The 19,593-nt window shown below is 28.6% G+C and overlaps 1 protein-coding gene across 1 annotated transcript; it reads left to right on the forward strand.

Moving 5' to 3' along the window:
- Positions 1–1,422: 1,422 nt before the first annotated feature.
- On the forward strand, positions 1,423–19,191 carry cnmd (chondromodulin). The gene is made up of 7 exons (XM_073846292.1): positions 1,423–1,538; positions 1,622–1,756; positions 5,880–5,978; positions 6,059–6,133; positions 10,054–10,207; positions 12,729–12,880; positions 18,760–19,191. Exons 1-7 carry the CDS (start codon positions 1,506–1,508, stop codon positions 18,982–18,984), a joined length of 873 nt encoding a protein of 290 aa, XP_073702393.1. The 5' UTR covers positions 1,423–1,505; the 3' UTR covers positions 18,985–19,191.
- The last annotated feature ends 402 nt before the right edge of the window (positions 19,192–19,593 follow it).

Genomic DNA, 19,593 nt, shown 5'->3' on the forward strand with positions numbered 1-19,593 from the left:
AAGAAAGGTTATGAGATTTAAACTCAGAATTCCAAGAAAAAAGTAAAAATTACTAGATGTAAACTTAGAACTCCGAAAAAAGATGGCATGAGACGTAGACTCAGAATTCTGAGACAAAAAGCTTAAATCACAAGATATAAACTTAGAATTCCAAGAAAAATGTCAAAATTACAAGGTTTAAACATAAAATTTCAAGAAAAAGTCGAAATTAACAAACGTAAACTTAGAATTCCGAGACAAAAAGTTAAAATCATGAGATACAAACTTAGAATTCCAAGAAAAGTCAAAGTTACGAGATGTAAACTCAGAATTCCAAGAAAAAAGTAAAAATTTATAAGATGTAAACATAGAATTCCAAGAAAAAGTCGAAATTATAAGACGTAAACTCAGAATTCCAACAAGATGTCTGTATAATGAGATGTAAATGTAGAATTTCGAGAAAAAGTAAAAATGAAAAAGATATAAATGTAGAATTGCAAGAAAAATGTCAAAACTCCAAGATGTAAACTTAGAATTCCAAAAAAAAAAACAAGTCAAAATTGCAAGATGTAAATTCAATTCTTAAATTCTTAAAAAAGTAATAATTTCAGACCAATGATAATTTATAATCTTAATTTTTTTTATCTTAATGTTTCTGTTTAAATACTTGAGGATTGCCTTTGTAAACAAATTTAAATATTCATGTAAAAACTAAAAATATAAATTTAAAAACATCCTTGTCAAATCCATAATTTATCTAAAAAATACTTGATTTAATGGGCTTTTGTTTAAATGCTTGAATATTAAGCTTTCTGAAATCACTGAGATACTATTACGCTTTTTTAAATCAGTTTTTATTTTAATTTTATTTCAATTTTAGTAATTTTATTGTGTGCTTTTGTCTTTTTTATTAGCTCATTTGTATACTTGCATTATTATACTTTTTTTGAATTAATTTTTATTTCAGTTTTAGTTTATTTTTTTAGTACATCAAGTTAAATGAAAATCAATAATGTAACCCTGGCAACTAGCTGAAAATAAATTATGTTTAATTTTATTTCCTTTTAGTTTATACTTATTATTATCATATTTTCATCACTGCATTATTTGTGTCATTTAATCAGTTTATTGTTATTCTACATGCAAAAGAGTCATGAAAATGAGTGATGTTACTGCTAGAGTACTTATACAGATCTAGCCCTAGACTTTCTTGAATTGAATTATAAATGCTGCCTTCGAAAGCATCCCATGGATTTACAGGAGTGAATTCAGGTAAAGCGGGCCTCTTTTTCCCTGTCAGTTTATAGAAATTCACTCGAAATGTGCATGAATAGTCTGAAGCGTCTGTCTCAGCACTATGTTTTCTCAGGCCACAGAAAATCCCAGGAGAGGAATTCCAGGCTTGGGTTTCTCCGGGACCTTGTTTATTTTCCCCCAATTTCTCCTCTCTCTCACCTACATGACAGAAACTTGAGAGAATCTACATCAAGTCACAAAGCTCTGCTTTCAGTAGACGCCAGAACGCCATGGAGGACACATCAGAAAAAGCTCCTTTTGAGGTACGTGATGCTCTCATTTTGTCTTTAAACTTCGTATTATGCATTTAATGCTCTCCATATTCCCACAATATGTGCTTCTTAAGGCTTACAGTAGCTTGAAGCCCAGAGGGTTTGTGCGTCTGAGGAAGACGGCGGTCGCAGCCTTCATCGCCGGAGCCGTTCTGCTGCTTTTTGGAGGCATCGGAGCTTTTTACCTGTGGAAAGTCAGCGAGAGAGAAGTAAGTGCCTCAGACCAGACAGTTCAGTAGTCTAAAGTACTTTGGCTCAAAATTAGTGCAACTGTTAGCAACTTCCTACGCAAAAATATCACTTTTGGGAGCGTCTATCAAATTCAGCCCACTGAAACTATAACTTGAACTCCTTAAAAGCAAAACAAAGCAGTAAAACATTAACCGAATGGAAACTGTGTGATGATAAAAGCATTTTACTATTTGTAAATGTGTATGTGCAGCAAATTGTTCAGTGTTTTGGGTTTATTTTGCATGCGTGCATTCATCAGGGAGATTCTGGAACACTGCTATATTTAAAGTGTACATTTTCAATATTCCGCATTGCAAAATCGTGCAGTTTCACTCTCAAATGCATCAAATTAATTTTTATAATTTTTATTTTAATTTTAACTTTAGTTTTAGTAATTTTGTCATTTTTGTATTTATTAATTTATTTTTTAACATGTCTTTCAGTTTTATTCATTTTTTTATGTTTTTGTATGTTTTTATTTTATTTTATTATTATTAATTTATTTTTTAACAATTCCATATTGTTTTAATTAATTTTTTTTATACGTTTTATTTTAATTTAAGTTTTAGTAATTTTCTTGTTTTTTTGTCATTTTTAATTAATTTCTATTTTTATACTTTTTATTTAAATTTTCACTTCAGTTTTAGTAATTTTGTTGTTTTTTTGTCATTTTTAATTAGTTTTTATTTTTATACTTTTATTTAAATTTTCATTTCAGTTTTAGTAGTTTTGTTGTTTTTTGTCATTTTTTGTGGATTTTATTTATTTAACATGTCTATATAGTTTTAATTAATTTTTATTTTATTCTTTTTAATTTCAGTGTTAGTAATTTTGTTTTTTTGTTGTTGTCATTTTTAAATCGTTTTTATTTATTTTATTTTCATATCAGTTTTAGTAATTTTGTTGTTTTTGTTATTTTTAGTAGATTTTTTTACATGTCTATATAGTTTTAATTAATTTTTATTTTTATACTTTTTATTTAAATTTTTTCATTTTTTGGATTTATTTATTCATCTTTTTAACGTGTATATAGTTTGAATTAATTTTTGTTATGCTTTTTATTTTCATTTTCATTTCAGTTTTATTAATTTTGTTGTTTTTTTGTCATTTTTAATTAGTTTTTATTTTTATACTTTTAATTTTTTATTTTCATTTCAGTTTTAGTATTTTGTTTTTGTAAGTTTTAGTGGATTTTATTTATTTATTTAACATGTCTATATAGTTTTAATTAATTTTTATTTTATACTTTTTCATTTCAGTTTTAGTAATTTTGTTATTTTTAAATATTTTTTTATTTTTATACTTTTTATTTTCATTTTTTTTGTGTTTTGACATTTTTATTATTTCTTTTTTTAATATTATATTTAACTTAAAATTTAAAATATAAAATAGTTTAGTGTTATTTTATTTAATCATTTTTACAACCATAAAAACATATAGGTTTTACAAATGTCTGTACAGTTTTTATTAAATTTAATTTTAGTTTTAGTTAATCTATCAGGTTAAACTAATGTAAAAAGAAAAAATTGCGCTTTTTACATTGTATCGTTTTTTTAAAAATGTATATATATATATATATATATATATATATATATATATAATATTACATTATTATTATTATTTTTTTTACTCCTTAAAAGCAAGTCAGGGCAGTAAAACGTTAACTAAAGTTTACCAAATGGAAACTGTGTGATAATAAAACATTTATACTATTTGTTCTTCAGCAAATTGTTCAGTGTTCTGGGTTTATTTTGCATGCATGCGTTCATTGGGGTATTTTGTAACACTTCTATATTTAAAGTAAACATTTTTAATATTCTGCATTGCATAATCACAGTTTCTTTCAAATGCATGCTGATGCAACAGTGCAGACGTGTCGATATTTAAAGCACGGTGGGTTTGAGCCTGAATGAGAATATTTAAATTGCAGTTTGTCTCAGCAAAGTGTCAGGAATGATCAATGAAGCCGGCAGCGTGGTGTTTGCATTTGCAGCGATCAGTGTGCATTGATTTCAGGCACCTCTGGTATTTCAAAAAAATGTGGCAGGTTAAAGTCGGCAAACAAAGAGGTCTGTGTGCTGGGTTATAATCATGCAGTGTTAACACGGCAAACAGATCAGCATGCATCGCTTCTCAACGCAAACATAAGCGGCCAGTAAGAGCTGCAGCCGTGAGCAAACCACTTGCTGGACCGCTGCACAAAATCATGCGCTGATATTATACTGGATGGTTTATATGGCTTAAATTAGTGGTTCTTAACTACAGTAGGTTTGCTTCAGGACTTCAGGAAAAAAGACGAGAACCACTTGATTAAAATATGTAATATTTGGATGTTGCAATGTTGCACTTTATTCATATTTTTAATAAGTTTTTATTTTTATTTAAATTATAGTTTTAGTCATTTTGTTGTGTTTGACTCATTTTTAATTCGTTTTTATTTTTATACTTTGTATTTTAATTTTAATTTCAGTTTTAGTAATTTAGTTGTGTTTTTGATACTTTTAGTACATTTATTTATTCACTTTATTTTTTAATTTTATTATGTTTAATAAATGTTCATTTCAGTTTTAGTTTTAGTTATTATAGTACATCAATTTAAAATATAATTTTTAAAACTTTTTTTTTTATTTGATCATTTTTATAACCACACACATAGGTTTTCTATATGTCTATATAGTTTTTATAAATTATTATTTTAGTTATAGTTATTTTAGTATATCAAGTTAAACTAAAGTAAAATTAATTGATTAATTAATTTATTTATACATATGTCTATATAATTAATACTTAATTTTTGTTTTCAATTTTAGTTTTACTTATTATAGTACATCAATTAAGTTTAAAATTTATTATTTAAAAAAAAAAACTAAACTATTTTTTATCTTAAAATTTAAAATACAATTTTTTTTTATTTAATAATTTTTATAACCACACACACGTTATTAAATGTCTAAATAGTTTTTTGTTTATTTTTTGTTTATTATTTATTCTAGTATATCAAGTTAAACTAAAGTAAAATAAGAAATGATTGAAATAATAGCTGAAATAAACAGTTACTTTACATTCATTTTAATATCAGTTAATTTTTTTATTCATTTTGTCTTTATGTTTTATTTATATTATTTTTTGGTTTTAGATTTCTTTTTATAGTTTATTTACATTTTAAAATAAATAACTGAATAAATGAATTATAATTAAATGATATAAATAAATAAATAAATAAATGAATTTTGTTGTCTTTTTGTCATTTTTTTTTAATGTCTGTATAGTTTTATAATTTTTTCTGTCACTTTTATTTCTAGTTATTTTAGCACATTGGTGTTTTTCATATTTATAGAATTATATTTTACCACTGCAAAAAATATTTTCTAACATAGTATTTTTGTCCTGTTTTCCAGTAAAAATGTAACATTCTTAACAAAATTCTTTATTTTTTCATGTCTATATAGTTTTAATACATTTTTATTACAGTTTTATTGTACATCAAGTTAAACTTAATGAGAAATGTTATTTTATAAATATATATTATTTCATTATTTTATATTCGTTTATTCAGTTTGAAAAGTATTGTTATTTTTCAAATACTAAAATATATATTTTAAAATTTTATATATATATATATATATATATATATATAATTAAATGTATTAAACAATTTTTATAACCACACACAATATATTTTTTAATTAATTAATTTAATTTAATTTTATATATATATATATATATTTTTTTTTTTTTCTTTTTTTTTTTTTTTTATAATTTTTATAACCATAATAATTCATTTTATGTGTTTTGTCATTTTTATCATTATTTTTTTATGTCTGTATAGTTTTGTTAAATTTTCTGCCAGTACATGGGTGCTTTTTATAACTTAGTATTTAAGATATTGAGTCTTGTTTTCTAAAAAATGCACCAAAATTAAGTGAGTTTAATCATAAAACAAGAACAAATAACTGCCAGCGGCACAAGAAAAATCATTTTGTTTTCCCTTTGAATTACGTTTATTTTTCTGCCCCCACTGTTGGATTCTTTTCTTATTTCAAGCAAAAATCCCTTAATTTATAAACTAACTTAATAACTCTGGTATGTTGATGTGGACAGGCGGTCAGCACTCACTTCAGCAGGAACATCGATATAAAGATAGAAGATAATTCAGATGCCGGAGACGGGAAAATTGTGGAAGTTCAAGACTTCAAAGCCGTGAGTAGCACATAATAAACCTGTTCATCTCATTTCAGGGCTGTTCATAAAACAGCTCCATTATTTTTACTCTTTCGCAGGGCATTACAGCAGTCAAGTTTCCTGGAAAAGAGAAGTGTTACATCAAATCACAAGTCAGATCTGAACTTTCTGAGGTGAGAAACATCACAACTTCTGATGTCCACATACTATATTCTGCATGCTAGACTCCAGTTATATCCTTTAACTATAAATCCATTAACTATTCACTGGCTCTGTTGCCCATATCTGCATCCACTTTGATGAAAAATGAATTAAATTGATGTTGTCTAAAAATAGTCCTGCCGAAAATTAATCTGAATGACAAGCTAATCATGCTAGAAAACATATTAGCAAGTTGCTAACATGTCTATAGCATGATTAGCAAGTTGCTAGCATGTTTATAGCATGATTAGCAAGTTGCTAACATGCCTATAGCATGATTAGCAAGTTGATAGCATGTTTATAGCATGATTAGCAAGTTGCTAACATGCCTATAGCATGATTAGCAAGTTGCTAGCATGCTTATAGCATGATTAGCAAGTTGCTAACATGTCTATAGCATGATTATCAAGTTGCTAGCATGTTTATAGCATGATTAGCAAGTTGATAACATGTCTATAGCATGATTTGCAAGTTGCTAACATGTCTATAGCATGATTAGCAAGTTGCTAACATGTCTACAGCATGATTAGCAAGTTGCTAACATGTCTATAGCATGATTAGCAAGTTGATAACATGTCTATAGCATGATTAGCAAGTTGCTAGCATGTTTATAGCATGATTAGCAAGTTGCTAACATGTCTATATCATTATGATTAGCAAGTTGATAGCATGTTTATAGCATGATTAGCAAGTTGCTAACATGTCTATAGCATGATTAGCAAGTTGCTAGCATGTTTATAGCATGATTAGCAAGTTGTTAACATGTCTATAGCATGATTAGCAAGTTGCTAACATGTCTATAGCATGATTAGCAAGTTGATAACATGTATATAGCATGATTTGCAAGTTGCTAACATGTCTATAGCATGATTAGCAAGTTGTTAACATGTTTATAGAATGATTAGCAAGTTGCTAACATGTTTATAGCATGGTTAGCAAGTTGTTAACATGTCTATAGCATGATTAGCAAGTTGATAACATGTCTATAGCATGATTAGCAAGTTGCTAACATGTTTATAGCATGATTAGCAAGTTGCTAACATGTCTATAGCATGATAAGCAAGTTGTTAACATGTCTATAGCATGATTAGCAAGTTGCTAACATGTTTATAGCATGATTAGCAAGTTGCTAGCATGTTTCTAACATGTTTCTATCATGATTAGTAAGTTGCTAGCATATTTATAGCCTGACTAGCAAGTTGCAAGCATGTTTCTAGCATGACTAGCAAGTTAGCATTTTGCTAGCACGTTTCCCCAGCATAATTAACATGTTACTTGCATTATTAACAAGTTATTAGCATGTTTCTAACACAATTTGCAAGTTACTAGCATGTCATTAGCTTGTTTCTAACATGTTTCTATCATGACTAGTAAGTTGTTATGATGTTTCCAGCCTGTTTCTAGTATGACAAGCAAGTTGCTAACATGTTTCTAGCATGATTAACAAGTTTCTAGCATGTTTCAAGCATGATTAGCAAATTGTTAACTTGTTTCCAGCATGACTAGCAAGTTGCTAACATGTTTCTAGCATGATATTTACATGTCATTAGCATGGCTGACAAGTTACTAGCATGTTTCTTACATTATTAACAAGTTATCATCATGTTTCTAACATGACTAGCAAGTTGCTAGCATTTTTCTAGCATGATTAGCATGTTATTTATATGTCATTAGCATGGCTGACAAGTTACTAGCATGTTTCTAACATTATTAGCAAATTAGCACGTTATTAGCACGTTATTTACATGTCATTAGCATGACTGACAAGCTACTAGCATGTTGCTAGTATGATTAGCACGTTATTTACATGTCATTAGCATGACTGACAAGCTACTAGCATGTTGCTAGTATGATTAGCACGTTATTTACATGTCATTAGCATGACTGACAAGCTACTAGCATGTTGCTTGTATGATTAGCACGTTATTTACATGTCATTAGCATGACTGACAAGCTACTAGCATGTTGCTAGTATGATTAGCACGTTATTTATATGCTAGCATGATTAACATGTCACTAGCTGTTCACCAAGCCTGCATTTATTTAATCCAAAGTAACGGAATTTAAAAAAAATATTTTTACTATTTATAAATAATCACAGGAATAAATATATTCAAATAGAAAGCAGTTATTTTAAATAGTGAAAAATTTCAAAATTTAATTACATTTTTAAATATATTCAAATAGAAAGCAGTTATTTTAAATAGTAAAATTATATCACAATTTAATTACTTTTTAAAATATATTCAAATAGAAAGCGGTTATTTTAAACAGTAAAAATATTTCTAAATTTAAATACATTTTAAAATATATTCAAATAGAAAGCAGTTATTTTAAATAGTAAAAATATTTCAAAATTTAATTACATTTTAAAATATATTCAAATAGAAAGCAGTTATTTTAAAAAGTAAAAAATATTTCTAAATTTAATTACATTTGAAAATATATTCAAATAGAAAGCAGTTATTTTAAATAGTAAAAATATTTCTAAATTTAATTACATTTTAAAATATATTCAAATAGAAAGCAGTTATTTTAAAAAGTAAAAATATTTCTAAATTTAATTACATTTTAAAATATATTCAAATAGAAAGCAGTTATTTTAAATAGTAAAAATATTTCAAAATTTAATTACATTTTTAAATTTATTTAAATAGAAAGCAGTTATTTTAAATAGTAAAAATATTTCAAAGTTTAATTACATTTTTAAATTTATTTAAATAGAAAGCAGTTATTTTAAATAGTAAAAATATTTCAAAATTTAATTACATTTTAAAATATATTCAAATAGAAAGCAGTTTTGTTAAATAGTAAAAATATTTCAAAATTTAATTACATTTTTAACATATATTCAAATAGAAAGCAGTTATTTTAAATAGTAAAAATATTTCAAAATTTAATTACATTTTTAAATTTATTTAAATAGAAAGCAGTTATTTTAAATAGTAAAAATATTTCAAAATTTAATTACATTTTTAAATTTATTTAAATAGAAAGCAGTTATTTTAAATAGTAAAAATATTTCAAAATTTAATTACATTTTAAAATATATTCAAATAGAAAGCAGTTTTGTTAAATAGTAAAAATATTTCAAAATTTAATTACATTTTAAAATAAATTCAAATAGAAAGCAGTTATTTTAATAAGTAAAAATATTTCAAAATTTAATTACATTTTTAAAATATATTCATTTAGAAAGCAGTTATTTTAAATAGTAAACATATTTCACAATTTAATTACTTTTTAAAATATATTCAAATAGAAAGCAGTTATTTTTAAATAGTAAAACTATTGCAAAATTTTATTGCATTTTTAAATATATTTAAATAGAAAGCAGTTATTTTAAATAGTAAAAATATTTTAAAATTTAATTACATTTTTAAATATATTCAAATTGAAAGCAGTTATTTAAAATAGTAAAAAATTTAAAAATTTAATTACATTTTAAAATATATTCAAATTGAAAGCAGTTATTTAAAATAGTAAAAAATTTCCAAATTTAATTACATTTTATAATAAATTCAAATAGAAAGCAGTTATTTTAAATAGTAAAAATATTTCAAAATTTAATTACATTTTTAAAATATATTCAAATAGAAAGTAGTTATTTTAAATAGTAAAACTATTGCAAAATTTAATTGCATTTTAAAATATATTTAAATAGAAAGCAGTTATTTTAAACAGTAAAAATATAAAAAATTTTTTACTGTTTTTGCTGTACTTTGGATCAAACAAATGCAGGCTTGGTGAGCAGAAGAGAATCTTACTGTTCAAAAACTTTTGATTCGTAGTGTATATCCACATTAAGCTTGCAAAAAAATTAAAATAATAAATAGTCTGTAAGTTTCAGGTTTCAGCGTTCAATCAACAGCTGTGTTTTAATTACCAACAGGAGGAGGACACTCTGGCGGTGAAATCTGATGTGGGGTCTCTGGTCTGGATCGCATCTGAAGAACCGCTGAAGGACATCAGTTTTCTGAGCCCTGATATCCTGACATTCTGCGGAGACCTTCCAATTTACTGGCATCATCCTGCAAACTCCAGAGGTGTTGCATTTCATCTCCATTAATAAACCTGCAACACATCAAGAGCAAAGATAAAGTTCGAATTGATCTTTATATTGTACGACTGATAGTGTAGTACAAGCCATATAATGTCATTCAATGCAAACCTTAAAGCTAAGAACATTCAGACAACGTTGTCTCATAGTTATAAACAAACGTTCTTCCAGTAACAAGACAAAGTTTAAAGTTGGGTTGAGAAAGCGGGTCCAGAAAGTTTGAAAAAGTTTGAACGGTTTAAAAAAAGTTTAAGAAGTTTAAAATGATTTCCAAGTTTTAAAAGTTTTAAGTTTGAGGGTTTTCAGTCAGTTTGAAGTTTAAAGTAGTTTTAAAAGCTTAATGTTTGATAGATAGATAGATAGATAGATAGATAGATAGATAGATAGATAGATAGATAGATAGATAGCAAGTTTCTAGCATGATTAGCATGTTTCTAGCATGATTAGCAAGTTGCTAGCATGTTTCTAACATGATTAGCAAGTTGCTAGTATGTTTCTAGCATGATTAGCAAGTTGCTAGTATGTTTCTAGCATGATTAGCAAGTTACTAGCATGTTTCCAACATGATTAACAAGTTGCTAGCATGTTTCTAACATGATTAACAAATTGCTAGCATGTTTCTAACGTAATTAGCAAGTTGTTATCATGTTAGCATTATTAACATGTTGCTAGCATGATTCTAACATGATTACCAAGTTGTTAACATATTTTTAACTTGATTAGCAAATTACTAGCATGATTCTAGCACGATTAGCAAGTTGTTAGCATAATTCTAGCATGATTAGCAAGTTGCTAGCATGATGCTAGAATAATTAGCAAGTTACAAACATGCTTCTAGCATGATTATCAAGTTGCTAACATGATTTTAGCATGATTAACAAGTTGCTAGCATGATTCTAGCATAATTACCATGTTTCTAACATGATTAACAAATTGCTAGCATATTTCTATCATGATTAAGAAGTTGCTAACATGTTTCTAACGTAATTAGCAAGTTGTTATCATGTTTAGCAATATTAACGTGTTGCTAGCATGATTCTAACATGATTACCAAGTTGTTAACATGTTTTTAACATGATTAGCAAGTTACTAGCATGATTCTAGCACGATTAGCAAGTTGTTAGCATGTTTCTAGGATGATTACCAAGTTGTTAACATGTTTTTAACATGATTAGCAAGTTGCTAGCATAATTCTAGCATGATTAGCAAGTTGCTAGCATGATGCTAGAATAATTAGCAAGTTACAAACATGTTTCTAGCATGATTATCAAGTTGCTAACATGATTTTAGCATGATTAACAAGTTGCTAGCATGATTCTAGCATAATTACCATGTTTCTAGCATGATTAGCAAGTTGGTAACATGTGTCTAGCATGATTAGCAAGTTGTTAACATGATTCTAGCATGATTACCATGTTGCTAGCATGATTAACATGTCATTAGCATGACTTGAAAGTTACTAACATGTTTTTAGCATGACTAACATGTTTCTAACATGATTAATATGTTATTAGCGTGATTAGCAAGTTACTGGCAAGTTTGCTAACACGTTTCTAGCACGATTAACAAGTTGTTAACATGTTTCTAGCATGATTAGCAAGTTGTTAGCATGTATCTAGCATGACTAACATGTTGCTAGCATGTTTCTAACATGATTAACATGATATTAGCATGATTAGCAAGATACTAGCATGATTAGCAAGTTACTGGCATGTTTCTAACATGTTTCTAACATAATTAGCTAGTTGCTAGCATGTTTATAGCATGATTAGCAAGTTGCTAACATGATTTTAGCATGATTAGCAAGTTGCTAACATGTTTCTAGCATGATTAGCAAGTTACTAGCATGTTGCTAACATGTTTCTAACATAATAAGCTAGTTGCTAACATGTTTATAGCATGATTATCAAGTTGCTAACATGACTTTAGCATGATTAGCAAGTTGTTAGCATGTGTCTAGCATGACTAACATGTTGCTAGCATGTTTCCAACATGATTACCATGTTGCTAGCATGATTAATGGCATTCGCGTGACTTTGAAGTTACTAGCAAGTTTTTTAGCATGACTAACAAGTTGCTAACATGTTACGAACATGATTAACATGATATTAGCAAGTTAGCAAGTTACCAGCATGATTAGCATATTGTTAGCATGATTTAGATAACATCAACAATGTATAAATAACATTTGTGTGCAAACATTTGAGAACATAAAAGAACAGATAACTCTGCATTCATAAAGTTAACGTTAGTTTGTAAGTTTGCGGGAACATTGAAAGGACATGTCCTGTGTGTTCATGCGGCACATAAATGTTTTTTATATATAAACGCATATATTTTATTGATCCCAGGTGGGATATTTAATGCTAAAACAGTCTCACATTCGATGGTCATCACACAGTGACTGTGACATTTGTGAATGAGGCGCTGATTACCATCTAAAGCTCAGAAATGTCTGGCTCTTTAATGCCGCTTATCTTCATTCTCTCTGCTGGCTGTTTCTGAAGCGCTGAGGAAGAGGAGAAGCGTGGAGCGGGTGAGACGGCAGAGTACAGGTGGAGCAAATCGACAACCGGGCAGACGTCGAAACTCCACCAGCTCAGCCAGAGAGGATGAGCGGCCGACGGGCCCCGATTATAACCCTGAAAACCCTTATCATGTGAGCTACGCCTTCATTATTACATCACAGTAATGCAGGAACCTGCTGTAAATACCAGCCAAGCTTTTGGAGTCATTAAGATTTTTTTATGGGTTTAAGAGGCTGCATTTATTTCATCAAAACCAGAGTAAAATAACTGTTATTACAATTTAAAATAACTGTTTTCTATTTTAATATAGCCCTTTTTAACCAACTTTTGATCTAATATGACCCTTTTTTGGCTTAATATAGGATAAGTTAAAAAACAGTAAAGTAAAGACAGTAAAGACATTTATGTAAGGAATAATTGACGACGGGCCGTAGAATTCTTAGAAAATAATGCACACCCGAGGTGGTGATGCGGTCACGACGCGAAGCGGAGTGGCCGTTACACCTCGGGTGTGCATTATTTTCGTAGAATTCTACGGCCCGAAGTCAATTATTCCGCTTATACTACAGTTACCACACCTCAAGACATCGATCAAATGATATATTTCAAGACATTCGTCCCGTTTTCATCCTTAAAACGCTATTGTGAGTAGGATTAATTTCTTACGCAGATCATTCAACAGCTTCGTTGCTAGTTCCAAAACGTCATTTTAGAACTAGTAACGACGCTTGGGCTGTTAATAGCAAAATAATGCCGTTAATAATGAAGTTTAGACAGACCGAAAGACAAGCAGACAGACGGAAAGAGTGAGGGAGAGAAACTAAGTGTATGACTTTACCTCTCTCACGTCTGTGTCTCTCAAGGGTGACTGGCAGCATCGTCTCTACTAACAGTTAAACTTTAAGTTCATTTTCTTCCAGACCACACCGTTGTCTCCTCGCGTTTGGGAGCTGTCATGTCGTTGTTAAGTTGTTAATCGTCAGAGCAGGGCTAACAACATTAGCGCGAATGCTAACGCGAGTGCAAACTGTTACGTTATGTGTGTGCGTCTGTGAGGTGAGTGAGAGAGGGCGAGAAAAAAAGAGTTTGTGCTTTCCGTACATGATAAAACGTAATATAATGTGGAAAAAAACATGGAAATAATGTGTCGTTTTTATCCTGATGTTTACTGTATTTATTAGCTTGGCCAGTGTTATTGTGGGTTTTAGTTATTTTTAGGGCTGGGAATCGATTCCAAAAAGAATCGATTCCTCGATTCCGAGGCATTGGGAATCGAGAGTCGATTCCAACGTTTGGAATCGATCCTCTCAAGGGGAATCGACTCCTCACTCAGAGCCGTTTTCAGTTCAACAAAACTTACCTCTTAAATGGAGGGCTGCATTTCATGAAGGCTGCATATTTCGGCTGCAAGTCATCAAACGTCGATTAACGAAAATAAACGTAATAAAATCGACTCATTACTAAACTCGTCTGAGTTTAAGGATGCAGCCTTCAGTTTGAGAAGCACCCATTAATTTGCTCTAGTCTGATACATTTCCACGAAAAGATTCGTTCGGATAGATCATATAAATGAACCAGTTCAAAAAACGATTCAGATGTTATTTTACAGGAGAACTGGCTCATGATGTCCACAATTTTGAGCGCTGCACGACAGAATAGATCACGACGTGTCTTGATCTTATTTACATCTTAAATAAATGCTATTTTTAATCTTTCTATCAGCCAATGATAACTCTGAAAGAAAATGCAGAGAGCACGTCAGTGGCCGAGAGCGCATCTGATTGACAGCTACGCCTCGAGCTCTTATATCATCCTGCATTTATTGCGAAATTATAGCTCTTATATCAGTGTTGTTGTTAAAGTTCTGTTTATTTTGTTTCAGTGTATAGTTTGCTAATTTTGTCATTTTATACACGTCACGTCTTGTTTTATTCATGCAATAAATGCATGTCCACTGCTGAGCTGTGGGTTATGACTAATTTCCTGGGCAATGAATTACAATTTGAAAACAGTCAGAGCTACAGAAAAATAGTATATATATATATCTTTTTTTTTTTTTTTAACAAATGAAGCTTCATATTATGAGAAGGTAACTTTATACGACCTTTACATTTTGCTGTTTTGGGCTGTAAGGACCTTTGAAATAACTGAAATCGTATGGCGAAGTGATATAGACATGCACTGCGGTCTAAAGCTGCCTGGAACTACGTTCGCCGTGCGTTTCCCTGAATATAATGCATACCTCTGGAACGTTCATCAGCCAATCAGATTCAAGCATTCAACGGCCCTGTAGTATAAAATGTTACAAAGAATTCATCAAAAAGTCCTGAAAAATTAAAATGCATCATGATTTCCACAAAAATATTGTTCTGGACAACTGTTTTTAATATAATAATCAGAAATGTTTCTTGAGCAGCAAATAAGCTGGAGACTGGAGTAATGATGCTAAAAATTCAGCTTTCCATCTCAGAAATAAATTATAATTTAACAGATATTCACATTATAAACTGTTGTTTTAAACTGCAATGATATTTCAGAATTTTAATGTATTTTTGTAATAATATTTAATCATTTGACAGGATTTTTGGCAACGTCTCAATAACAGCATTATTGCAATTTAAAATAACTGTTTTCTATTTTAATATAGCCCTTTTTAACCAACTTTTAATCTAATATGACCCTTTTTTTGGCTTAATATAGGATAAGTTAAAAAATAGTAAAGTAAAGACATTTATAATGTTACAAAGAATTCATCAAAAAGTCCTGAAAAATTAAAATATATCATGATTTCCACAAAAATATTGGTCAGGACAACTGTTTTTAATATAATAATCAGAAATGTTTCTTGAGCAGCAAATAAGCTGGAGACTGGAGTAATGATGCTAAAAATTCAGCTTTCCATCTCAGAAATAAATTATAATTTAACAGATATTCACATTATAAACTGTTGTTTTAAACTGCAATGATATTTCAGAATTTTAATGTATTTTTGTAATAATATTTAATCATTTGACAGGATTTTTGGATCTCAATAACAGCATTATTGCAAGTTAAAATAACTGTTTTCTATTTTAATATAGCTCTTTTCAACCAATTTTCATATGTGAAATCATAATATGACCTTTTTTGGCTTAATATGGGATAAGATCAAAAACATTAATAATTTTATTCATTAAGGACATTAAATTGATTAAAATGTCAGTAAAGACATGTGTGTTACAAAGGATTTCTATTTCAAATAAATGCTGTTCTTTTGAACTTTCTATTCATCAAAGAATCTTGAAAAATAAAAAATATCATGATTTCCACAAAAATATTTGTCAGGACAACTGTTTTTATCATTGATAATAATCAGAAATGTTTTTTGAGCAGCAAATAAGCATAGACTGATTTCTGAAGACTGGAGTAATGATGCTAAAAATTCAGCTTTCCATCTCAGAAATAAATTATAATTTAACAGAAATTCACATTATAAACTGTTGTTTTAAACTGCAATAATATTTCAGAATTTTAATGTATTTTTGTAATAATATTTAATCATTTGACAGGATTTTTGGATCTCAATAACAGCATTATTGCAATTTAAAATAACTGTTTTCTATTTTAATATAGCCCTTTTTAACCAACTTTTAATCTAATATGACCCTTTTTTGGCTTAATATAGGATAAGTTAAAAAATAGTAAAGTAAAGACATTTATAATGTTACAAAGAATTCATCAAAAAGTCCTGAAAAAATTAAAATGCATCATGATTTCCACAAAAATATTGGTCAGGACAACTGTTTTTAATATAATAATCAGAAATGTTTCTTGAGCAGCAAATAAGCTGAAGACTGGAGTAATGATGCTAAAAATTCAGCTTTCCATCTCAGGAATAAATTATAATTTAACAGATATTCATATTATAAACTGTTGTTTTAAACTGCAATAATATTTCAGAATTTTAATGTATTTTTGTAATAACATTTAATAATCATTTGACAGGATTTTTGGATCTCAATAACAGCATTATTGCAAGTTAAAATAACTGTTTTCTATTTTAAAATAGCCCTTTTTAACCAACTTTTAATCTAATATGACCCTTTTTTTGGCTTAATATAGGATAAGTTAAAAAATAGTACAGTAAAGACATTTATAATGTTACAAAGAATTCATCAAAAAGTCCTGAAAAAAAATTAAAATGCATCATGATTTCCACAAAAATATTGGTCAGGACAACTGTTTTTAATATAATAATCAGAAATGTTTCTTGAGCAGCAAATAAGCTGAAGACTGGAGTAATGATGCTAAAAATTCAGCTTTCCATCTCAGAAATAAATTATAATTTAACAGATATTCACATTATAAACTGTTGTTTTGAACTGCAATAATATTTCAGAATTTTAATGTATTTTTGTAATAATATTTAATCATTTGACAGGATTTTTGGATCTCAATAACAGCATTATTGCAATTTAAAATAACTGTTTTCTATTTTAATTTAGCTCTTTTTAACCAATTTTCATATGTGAAATCATAAAAACATTAATAATTATATTCATTAAGGACATTAAATTGATTAAAATGTCAGTAAAGACATGTGTGTTACAAATGATTTCTATTTCAAATAAATGCTGTTCTTTTGAACTTTCTATTCATCAAAGAATCTTGAAAAATAAAAAATATCATGATTTCCACAAAAATATTTGTCAGGACAACTGTTTTTATCATTGATAATAATCAGAAATGTTTCTTGAGCAGCAAATAAGCATATTAGACTGATAATTAATGATGCTGAAAATTCAGCTTTGATCACAGAATTAAATTATAATTTAACAGATATTCACATAGAAAGCAGATATTTTAAATTGCAATAATATTTCAGAATTTTAATGTATTGTTGTAATAATATTTTATAATTTTACAGGATTGTTATCAAGTCTCTACTGCTCACCCAGGCTGCATTTATTTAATAAAAAATACAGTAAAATAACAGCATTATTACAATTTAAAATAACTGTTTTCTATTCTATTTTAATATTTATATTACTTTTTTTTTTGCTTAATATGGGATAAGATCAAAAACATTAATAATTTTATTCATTAAGTACACTTTAAATTGATTAAAATTGTTAGTAAAGACATTTATGTTACAAAGGATTTCTATTTCAAATAAATGCTTTCTATTCATCAAAGAATCATAAAATAAAATGTATCAAAGTTTTAACATTGATAATAATCAGAAATGTTTCCTAAGTAGCAAATCAGCATATCAGAATGATTTCTGAAGGATCGTGTGACACTGAAGACTGGAGTAATGATGCTGAAAATTCAGCTTTGATCACAGGAATAAATTACAATTTAACACATATTCACATAGAAAACTGTTGTTTTAAATTGCAATAATATTTTAGAATTTTAATGTATTTTTGTAGTAATATTTTAGAATTTTACAGGATTTTTGATCAAGTCTCTTCTGCTCACACAGGCTGCATTTATTTAATAAAAATATAGAAAAAATAACTGTTTTCTATTTTAATATAACAAAACCTATTTTTAATCTAATGTGAGAATGTCAATGTCCAATGTCAAGAAATTTAAAAGGTTGGGGTTCAAAAAAATCGAAATATTGAGAAAATCGCCTTTAAAGTTGTCCAAATGAAGTTCTTAGCAATGCATATCACTAATCAAAAATTAAGTTTTGATATATTTAAAGTAGAAAATTAACTAAATATCCTCATATAACATAATCTTTAATATCCTAATGATTTTTGGCAAAAAAAAAAAAGAAGAATTGATCATTTTGACCAATACAATGTATTTTTGGCTTTTGCTACAAATATAACCATGCAACTTAAGACTGACTTTTGTGGTCTAGGGTCACAAATCTACAGCACAAGACTAACATATAATCTTAGACAAACACAATTTTTTAAAAACATTTTTAAGCACCAAGTGAACCACAATTGCAGCCCCATTGAAATAACCACACAACGCTCTGCTCACCATCTCTTTTCTTGTCTCTCTCCAGAGGACTCAGGAGGGTTCAGAGGGGCACATGGTGTTCGATCCCATGCTGGACCATCGTGGCATTTGCTGTACAGAATGTCATCGCAGTTACACCCATTGTGAGCGGGTATGCGAGCCTCACGGGGGCTACTGGCCGTGGCCTTACAACTACCACGGCTGCCGGCGGGTTTGCAGGGTCATCATGCCGTGCCGCTGGTGGGCGGCTCGCGTGCTGGGTCTCGTGTGAGGTCTTGTGCTTCTGCTGGATACCAGTAGATTTGCCCTTAAGGTCTAACTGAAGTATAAATGAGATATTTTCAACAAAAATAAACCTCTAATGTATGCATTTACAGAACAAAATGTCAAACATGGTTGTGTTTTGATATACAAATAAACGTATGTAGTTTTGAACAGCAGATGTATTTTAGAAATATTAAAAATGCTTTTTAAATTATGTACAATTAAATGTGAAGTGTTTCATTTTTGAGCCACTGTATACTGTATGCGATTGGAAATCCAATGGAAATCCGCTCTGGAAGTCTATAGAAGCGCTTGTGGGAAAATTCTGAAATTTGGCACACAGATAGAGGACAGTCTTAACATTAGCAATATCAAGTTTGGAGTTTCTAACTCAAACTCTCTAGCGCCATGACTTGTCCAAAGTTTCACTTATGTTTATGCTAATAACTTTTGAACCATAAGGTCTAGAAGGTAAGTTCTTTTCCTCTGAATTTTCCCAAATGCCCATTTGAATTAAAAAGTTAAAAATCGTAAGGTTTAGCTTTTCCGCTGTTTTGTAAAACCTACTTTTTCAAACTCCTCCTAGATGGTTTATCTGATTTTCACCAAATTTGGC

This window comes from Garra rufa, chromosome 8, assembly GCF_049309525.1.
Source record: "Garra rufa chromosome 8, GarRuf1.0, whole genome shotgun sequence".
Classification (NCBI taxonomy): Eukaryota; Metazoa; Chordata; class Actinopteri; order Cypriniformes; family Cyprinidae; genus Garra; species Garra rufa.

What these genes read in the sequence shown, in the direction of transcription:
- cnmd (XM_073846292.1), top strand. Translation starts at nt 1,506, where the DNA reads ATGGAGGACACATCAGAAAAAGCTCCTTTTGAG. An exon ending in GGAAAGTCAGCGAGAGAGAA is followed by an intron (nt 1,757 to 5,879) that starts GTAAGTGCCTCA and finishes TGATGTGGACAG; the next exon opens with GCGGTCAGCACTCACTTCAG. An exon ending in ACCCTGAAAACCCTTATCAT is followed by an intron (nt 12,881 to 18,759) that starts GTGAGCTACGCC and finishes GTCTCTCTCCAG; the next exon opens with AGGACTCAGGAGGGTTCAGA.